This window comes from Fistularia commersonii, chromosome 25 (genome assembly GCF_037954325.1).
Source record: "Fistularia commersonii isolate RoL2024-O1a breed Wild chromosome 25, RoL_Fcom_v1.0, whole genome shotgun sequence".
Classification (NCBI taxonomy): Eukaryota; Metazoa; Chordata; class Actinopteri; order Syngnathiformes; family Fistulariidae; genus Fistularia; species Fistularia commersonii.
Genome location: NC_141308.1, coordinates 14,497,501 through 14,506,026, shown reverse-complemented (window position 1 = coordinate 14,506,026; position 8,526 = coordinate 14,497,501). Strand labels below are relative to the sequence as shown.

Sequence of the window (8,526 nt, the reverse complement as noted above, 5' to 3'; positions counted from 1 at the left end):
TCCGCAGACGGAGGAATGTAAATGGCGACCACGATGGTGGACACCACCTCCCATGGCAGACGAACCCTACATTCCCTCAGCTAGAAGGTGGATGTCCAGGTGCGGCTGCTCCGGGATCACGGGCCTCTCAGGAGGCCGCAGGGACGGCTCGTTCAGCGCCATCGGATGCTCGAGCGTGGAGACAATGAACCAAAAGTAACAGAAGAACCGGGAGAAAATGGAAAGACCCGGTTGAGTCGAAGCTCCGAGTGAAACTGACCAGGAGAAGACGCAGAAAAACACTTAGAAGGAGACTCAGACACTTAGAAGGAGACTCAGAGTAATAAAAGACTTTAAGTTACAAACGACGTCGGCCCGCGACAAACTGCCTCCAGGTAAACCCCGCTGTCCGAACAGCAAACGAGGGTCCTTCCTCAGACCCTCAGACCTGGGTCTGGTCTTTGGATCTTCTGGGTTCCTGGAAATGGTCACGTAGCCTTGACTGGTTTGCTGGTTAGTTAAAGACAAATCACAAAGGGTCACCTTGTTGTCGTGAAGTTTAATGAACCCGAGCTCAGGCCTGAGGGGGGCAACACAAAACATGTTTCCAGCCAGAAATATCTGATGTGCTCCTCCACGGTGGTTGGTGGAGCAGCTCCTCCAGTCTGGAGGCCCGGCTAAGTTCTCAAGATCAAACTATAAAGCTGTGACCTCAGAAAGAGAGTTTCGTAGATACTTTGAAGATAAAGCTGTGACGTCACGGCAGATGACAGTCCGAGCAGGAGGTGCCTCGGGCCAGTTGTCCGACACCCCGGCAGAACCGGGCAGCAGCTGGAGAAGATGCTCAGGTCCGAGGAGCAACGTTTGAACCGAGATGTTGTTCGTCCACGCAGAGGGACACGACCTTCCCACCCCTGGGACGCCGAGGTCGGTGCTCCAGACCCGTGATCCAATTTGCTCCCGCAGGTCCGCTTATCTGAAGGTCACGTCACGTCCATGGTTCCCCAACAGGTGCCGCCTCTGGGTTTGTGGAGCACCATCAGGGTCCAAGAAGACAAAGACTCAAGATGTTCTCCAGTAGGAACCGTTTCTCCTCCTCCGTATCCGTGATTTCCTTCAGGTGGCGGCTTGGATGTCGTTTTAGGAAGCCTCTGCTTTTGAGCCTGACCTGCTCTCAGAAGTTTCTTTGATTGGCCCGGTCCACCGAACCAGAAAGATTTCCAAAAGCTCTGTGTTCTCAAGGTGGTTCTGCCAGCGTTCTGTCCTGTAGATGTTCTCCTGACACTCGGGTGGAGTCCGAGGTAGGAGGGCCTCCCTTGGCCCTCGGCGCCAGTCGAGTCCACGAAGGCTCGGCTGCGAGGTCTCGGTCGACCGGCGCAAACGAGGCACTCCGGGAACCCGGAGAACCCGGAGAACCCGGAGAACCCGGAGGAACGGCTTCCGGGCCCGTTCCGTCCCTCGGCAGACGGAGAACCCCGTCGGCTCGGCTCGGAACCGAGCGGCGTCTTCCCGCCGCCCGTCCGGGTCTCCTTCAATTGTTCCGCTCTGTTCCAGGGTCAAAGGTCGTACGGCGAGCAGGGCAGGAGGCGGCGAGGAGCTCAGAACCCCGGCGTGGTCAAAGGTCCCTGGACTCGCGAGGAGGACCAGAAGGTACCGACCGCCTGAGTCACAGATTCCACCCCATGTTCTGACACAGATGGTCTTCACACACCTTCTGGTGCCATAAGACACGCTGGTCATGACCTCACACATCATCTAGACGCAGCGGCTCCTGACCTGTGACCTGCCGGTCGGGACCCGAGCTCCCCGCCGCCGCCGCCGCCGCCGATTGGCCGCGAGTGTGTGAGTAAGCCCCGCCTCCTGGTGATGTCACGTGTCCCGCAGGTGACGGAGCTGGTGTGTAAGTATGGCGTGAAGCACTGGTCCGTCATCGCCAAGCACCTGCAGAGCAGGAACGGGAAGCAGTGCCGCGAGCGCTGGCACAACCACCTCAGCCCCTCGGTGAAGAAGAGCAGCTGGACCTTGGAGGAAGACCGCATCATCTGCCAGAACCAGAGTCTGCTGGGGAACCGCTGGGCCCAGATCTCCAAGCTGCTGCCGGGCAGGTGTGTGCGTGTGTGTGTGTGTGTGTGTGTGCGTGTGTGTGTTCCCTCAGCACTCTGTCCGTTCTCTGCTTTCAGGACTGACAACTCCATCAAGAACCACTGGAACTCCACCCTCAAGAGGAAGGTGGAGAAGGAGGGCTACCTGGAGGTCCTGCAGCTTCCTCCAACCAGCTGCTCCATCACCTCCTCCACCAGGCCCACCTCCAATGAGGTCCCCGCCAAGGTGAGCCGGCAGCCATCTTCACGTCACCCATCCCGAGGTGTGAGTGAGATGATGATGATGATGATGATGATGATGATGATGATGATGATCCATACCTCCAGCCCAATGGCAGCCACCCCAGAGACTGTGGAACCTTCAGCTGGACCTCCAATGATCTTTCCAAAGTTCTCAGCCAGCTGGCGCTGATGCAGGTGCTGAACCTGTTGACTGATTGTTTTGGTTTGTGGAACCTGCGCCTGGTGTCTGAAGAACCTGACCTCCTCCACAGAACCTCTGCCCGGTGGAAGGACCTCCGTCCTCCGGCCAGCGCACCTGCCCCCCCGGAGTGAACCAGCCCTCCTTCTCCGGCCCGAGCGGGAACGACATGTAGATCCGGTGAACGCTCAGCCGTCGCTATGGACGGTGCTCTGTGTTGCTACGGCAACCGCTATCTGTAAATAAAAAGGTGAAAAGCTAACGCCTGGCGTCCGTGCTAGCTTCTGCGCCGCTACCTTGTAGTTGTGCGTTTTTGTCGTCACGCCCGGGACCTGACCGGGGGCAAGAAGCTGCAGCCAATCATGAGGGGAGGGGGCGTGGCTCATGCAGTTAGGGGCGTGGCTTGGGGCGGGTGGGCGTGGCCTATTTGGGAGATGAGGTTCCTGGCTGGAATCACCTATTCTGATCAAAAGATGCATTTTGAAAACGTACAGAAATCTAAGAAGATGAAGCTCCTGCTCCTCCACCAGCAGGACCCTCAGGCATCACCGGTCCGTGTCTGGGAGTCCTGAACATCCGGGACCTTCTGAGGACCTGCAGGTCCAGGACGAGGTCCGCGGGGCAGAGGAGGGGCTCTAGTGCGGCTCGCCGTCGTCCGGCAGGAAGGTGGCGTTGACGGCGCCGCGCTCGGCGGGGGGGTGGGGCAGGTGGGGCAGGTGGGGCAGGTGGGGGCAGCTCTTCCTCCTTGACTTGGCCAGGACCCGGTGCAGGAGGCCGGGGGCGCCGCGGGGCTTCCCTCCCCCCGGCGCCGGGACCGAGGCGCCGACCGGATCCAGGGACCGCCGGGCGCCGGAGCTCCTCGGCGGCTCCGGGGCGTCGTGTCCGCTGAGGGCGAGAAGGCGGGGTCACCGTGACGACGGGCGGCTCGGGGAACGACGCTATTGGCCGCCGATCGGCAGACGTCCATTTCCGGCTCCTGATGAACCGGCTCGTCTCGGAGACGCTTACCTGGCGCGGCCGCAGGAGGCGCTCGCCGTCACCATGCCGACGGGGACGGAGCCCCTCCTGGCCAGGGCGGGCGCGGCGCCGGGCGGGTCGGCGGCCTGCGTGGCGAAGACGGCGTGAGTCGAGGGGCTCGCCGGACAGACGGAGGACGTCAGGGCGGACGCTCACCTGCAGAGCTTCCACGCACGCCGCCGGGAAGTATCCTCCGGTCCCGTCGGGCAGACGACCGAACCAGCGGGCCTCGTTCTCCTTGAACAGGACCTGGATCTGGTCTCCCGGGTTCAGGTCCAGCTCTTTGGACCGGTGAGACCGGTGCTGGACCACCGCCACCACCTGTCAGCCAGAGGAAACACCAGAACCACAGGAGAACCACAAGCAATGTACAGATGTGTGTGTGAGTGTGTGTGTGTGTATGTGTGTGTGTGTGTGCGTGTGTATGTGTGTATGTGTGTGTGTGTGTGTGTGTGTGTGTGTGTGTGTGTGTGTGTGTGTGTGTGTGTGTGTATGCTGCTTCCTGTGAAATGCTCCACAGTGTTTCCCAGAAGGCCAGACTCGGCCCAGAGTCACTGACCAGAGCAGGATTAGCGGTGCTTTCAGGCGCCGCTGGGATTATTGGAGATACGAGTCTCTGAACCCTGGAGGCCGTGAGCAGCAGCTCCCGTCAGAGAAGGACCACGTGAACCCATCACGACCAGGAGGCTTCTCCTCTAGGCTTCTCCCTTCAGGGTCTCCACAGTGAATCCACTTTCTCCATCTCACCCTATTCTCTGGATCCTCCTCTCTCACACCGACTACCTTCATATCCATCCATCTTCTCTCTGGTCTTCCTCTAGACCTACAATTCCAGCTTCCGTCTAACAATATCTTCACTCCCCCTCCTCTGTCCATGACCCAACCATCTCTGACCTTCTCTCCAAAACATCTACCATGTTCCGTCCCTCTGATGGACTCATTCCTGATCCTCTCCATCCTGGTCGCTCCCAAAGAGAACCTCAACATCTTCATCTCTGGGACCTCCAGTTCTGCCTCCTGTCTTCTGGTCATTGCCAGTTTTGTAGATCATCTCACCAGTGTCTCCTCCACCTTTCCTTTCCACCTGGCTGATGTTCTTCTATCTCTTGGTACCCCTGACACTTTTCTCCACCCATTCCAACCTGCTTGGACCGTCTCTTCACCTCTTCTCCACACTCTCCTACGCTCTGGACTGTTGACCCCAAGTACCTGAGATCCTCCATCTTCTTGATCTCCACTCCCTGTAGCCTCAGCGTTCCACCCGAGTTCCTCTCATTCACACACATATATTCTGTCTTGCTGAGACTAACCTTCCTTCCTCTCCTTTCCAGAGCAAACCTCCACCTCTCTAGATGTTCCTCCACCTGGTCTCACTGCAGACCATAATGTCCTCTGCAAACATCATGGTCCACGGCGTCTCCTCATGTGTCGGCCCGTCCGCGGGTGTCAGCGCTGATCCCTGAAGATAAAGTCCGAGGAGCGCCTGAACGCAGCGCCGGCCCTGATCTCCTGACAGGAGCGAACCCTGTGACCCTCCCGCTCAGCTGGCGTCTGATTGGAGGAGGCGACGTCACACGGCTCTGGCTGAGCTTTGAGTCCGTTACCACGGAAACAGACTCGCACTTTCACAAATGGGAGCTCGGTTCGATTCCCGTCTCTGAAGCACCTCGGAGACCAGGATGGAGACCTCACCTTCTGAGGGCCGGCCTGTCTCCTGCTCCTCCTGCAGGCTGACACACACACACACACACACACACACACACACACACACACACATACACACACAGAGGGACAGTGAACAGACCAACACACATCGAGGAGCAAAAACACACACAAATACAGCCAACATCAGTGAACACATCATCACACACACACACACACACACACACACACATACACACACACACACACACACACACACACACACACACAGTCAATGAGCAAATCAACACACACATCCAGGTTCAAACACACACACACCGACAATGAGCAAATCAACACACACATCCAGGTTCAAACACACACACACACAGAGGGACATTGAACAGACCAACACACATCGAGGCACAAAAACACACACATACACAGCCAACATCAGTGAACACATCAACACACACACACACACACACACACACCCAGCGACAGTGAACAGGCCAACGCGCACAACATCGTGGACACACTGACACACACCCTCTGGTGCACAGACACACACACACACATCCTGGTGTCCACTCACCCTGGGGGGAGAAGATGGTGGTGAAGACCTCGACGTGCTCGTCACTGCTTTCATACACCTGCTGCATCCCGCTGGACTCAAACACACTCCCACACACACACCTGGGTCACTAATACAGAGTTTGAGTTTGTCTGAACACTCACACACACACACACACACACACACACACACACAAGCGCGGAGGGTGAGCGGCAGCGGAAACAAGTTATGGAGATGCCGATGATGGGATGAGAAGGTCCGCCATGGTGGTCACGCTGAAGCTCCAGCCGTCAAAGTGGCAGGAGAAGACGAGTCAGGTGGTATCGTCATGGCGACGGGGCGCTGACAGGTGACTCAGGCGTTCAGCTCCCGCTTTGCTACCAGCTAAACCTGTTAGCCTAATTGGTTTATGTAACACACACACACACACACACATGCCGTGCACACCGTTGGCCATCGGTGGCGCTCCAGAGCAGGAAGTGACATCACACAGGCGTCTTTGGTTGCTTCTTTTTTATTGGCCGTCAGCGGCCCTGAGGCTCCCGTCAATCAAGGACGAGTCCCGCCCCTTTCACTCCCCCTGAAACATGCTAAGAACAGAAAAAGGCCCCTTAGATCAGCGGAGCAACATCTGATGTTAGCGGCTACATGCTAACACCTCATGATTTCTTCTTTTGATTTAGAAAACAATAATGGGACTTGGATCAGGACGATTATCAGGGCTGTGTGTGTGCGTGATTGTGAGTGTGTGTGTGTGTAGAGACAAACACACACTCGGTGAAAACACCACTGCGCCCAGACCACAGCAACATCTGGGGGCTGGAGCTCCATCAGTAGAGCTTCATGGAGGCTTCGAAGAGCTGAGCCAGGTCGTCCTCACTGTGTGTCCGTGGCGACAGCTTGGTCACCCGCTCCTGGACACACACACACACACACACACACACACACACACACACACACACACACACACACACACACACACACACACACACACAGGCAGGGACAGGAAGCAGTGTGGCATGAGAAAACAGATGGGCTCTGGTGTGTGTGTGTGTGTGTGTGTGTGTGTGTGTGTGTGTGTGTGTGTGTGTGAAGTCGCTGTTCTAAAGTTTTCTATGCTTTTATTTTGAAGGAGACAAACAGTTCACAGGAAGCAGCTCCTTTCAGTTTGAGAAACTTGATTATTAATCGGCCTAAAGCTTTGAAGGGGGTTTGCTGTCTATTTCATTTTAATGTTTCTATTTAGTTTTAATTTTTTTCATTTTAAAGATTTTATTTAGTTTTTATTCTTTTTTCTAATTTTATTTTTAATTAGTTTTATTTGATTTCAATCATTGTGTTTGTTTAGTTGTATTTGATCTGACTTATTTTTTGATTCACCATCATTTCATTTTGGTTGTTGTTACGACACGTCGTCCTTCGATCTGTTCCGTCACTCATCGGAGGGGCCTCGCTGCCAGGGAACCATGTTTCCATGGCGACCGTCGCTACGGCGCCGCCCGGCTCACCTGTGGGACGGTCCCCTGCACCAGCGCCGGGATGTCCTCTGCGCTGTATCCCACCGCCTGCAGGCCGTCCTCCACCCGCAGGTCGTGCAGGAAGCTGCGCAGCGTGTCGGACAGGACGGCGCCGGCGTCCTCCCGCTTCACGCGCCGCACATCCGCACCTGAACGCAACACACACACGGTGACGCCGGCGTCCACGCGGCTCGCGACCAATCACACGCGGCGGATCGCTACCCAGGATCTCGGCGGCGTCCAGGTGACGCTCCGGACACATGGGAGCCGTGAAGCTGAAGACGGCTGGAGACGTGAGGACCACCGACAGACCGTGAGGCTGAGAGCACACACACACACACACACACACACACACACACACACACACACACACACACACACACACACAGGATAGAAGTATGCACCAGAATCCCTCAATTATTTTTTATCTGGACCAATGTATGTGTGTATATGTGTGTGTGTGTGTGTGTGTGTGTGCGTGCATGTGTGTGACTCACCACCAGGGGGTGCTGGACATCGTAGCCCCGGGCCATGTGTGTCTTCACATTACCAGCAATAGGGTAGGACATGCCGTGACTACGCGCGCACACACACACACACACACGCACACACACACACACACCCACACACACACGCACACACACACACACAGCGGTGAGTTAAACCTTTTATGATCATTCAGTCTCAAACTAATGTCTAATTATCTGCTAACGAAGGATAACCAGCCCGTAGACTGCGGGCGGCTCGAATCATCAGCCTGATTGATTATTGATCAGCCTTGGATCCATCCAGTCTCACCAAAGATGGACGCCGGCGTTTCCAAAGCCGATTCCAGCGAACACGCTGGCGAGGTGCATGTTAGACCGCGCCTCCACGTCCTCAGGGTCACGCACCGCCCTGAACACACACACACACACACACACACAGGTCATTAGACACAGTAAACAGGTGGAAAATGGCACACACACACACACACACTCTCTGCTGTGTGTGTCACCTCTTCATGTAGGTTGCGACCACCCTCAGGGCGTGGCGGGACCACACGTCGCTGATGGGGTTGCTGCCCTGGTAGGCGGGGCGGAGGATGGGGTCGGGGGGGCGGGGGCGCCGCTGGTCATAGGGCAGGGCAGTGTATGACTCCAGGGCGTGACTGCGCACACACACACACACACACACACACACAGGATTACATACCAACACACACACATGAACGCATGCAGGCACTCATAAACAAAGGCTTAAGCACACACACGCAACCAAATGCACACAAATACA

At 56.4% G+C, this 8,526-nt stretch overlaps 2 protein-coding genes across 2 annotated transcripts in view; both read right to left on the bottom strand.

Moving 5' to 3' along the window:
* Positions 1-503: 503 nt before the first annotated feature.
* Positions 504-6,057, bottom strand: LOC147219487 (uncharacterized). Its single transcript, XM_086173055.1, has 5 exons — positions 5,756-6,057; positions 5,212-5,249; positions 3,676-3,840; positions 3,511-3,605; positions 504-3,387 (listed from the first exon to the last, which is right to left on the bottom strand). The coding sequence occupies exons 1-5, from the start codon at positions 5,820-5,822 to the stop codon at positions 3,138-3,140; spliced, it is 615 nt and encodes a 204-aa protein (XP_086029181.1). The 5' UTR covers positions 5,823-6,057; the 3' UTR covers positions 504-3,137.
* A 175-nt stretch (positions 6,058-6,232) lies between these two features.
* Positions 6,233-8,526, bottom strand: part of adhfe1 (alcohol dehydrogenase iron containing 1) — a 4,791-nt gene continuing 2,497 nt past the window's right edge. Inside the window, exons 9-14 of the mRNA XM_086172047.1 lie at positions 8,249-8,401; positions 8,050-8,148; positions 7,749-7,827; positions 7,474-7,570; positions 7,243-7,400; positions 6,233-6,648 (exon numbers count right to left, since the gene is read on the bottom strand). Of these exons, the coding sequence (XP_086028173.1) occupies positions 6,565-6,648; positions 7,243-7,400; positions 7,474-7,570; positions 7,749-7,827; positions 8,050-8,148; positions 8,249-8,401 (670 nt within the window). The 3' untranslated portion in view covers positions 6,233-6,564. The remainder of the gene's footprint in view (positions 6,649-7,242; positions 7,401-7,473; positions 7,571-7,748; positions 7,828-8,049; positions 8,149-8,248; positions 8,402-8,526) is intronic.

Coding starts and splice junctions, on each gene's coding strand:
- LOC147219487 (XM_086173055.1), bottom strand. CDS start 5,822: ATGCAGCAGGTGTATGAAAGCAGTGACGAGCACGTCGAGGTCTTCACC. Junction 5,250..5,755: donor CACCATCTTCTCCCCCCAGG/GTGAGTGGACAC, acceptor TGTGTGTGTCAG/CCTGCAGGAGGAGCAGGAGA. Junction 3,606..3,675: donor CGTGCGTGGAAGCTCTGCAG/GTGAGCGTCCGC, acceptor TTCGCCACGCAG/GCCGCCGACCCGCCCGGCGC.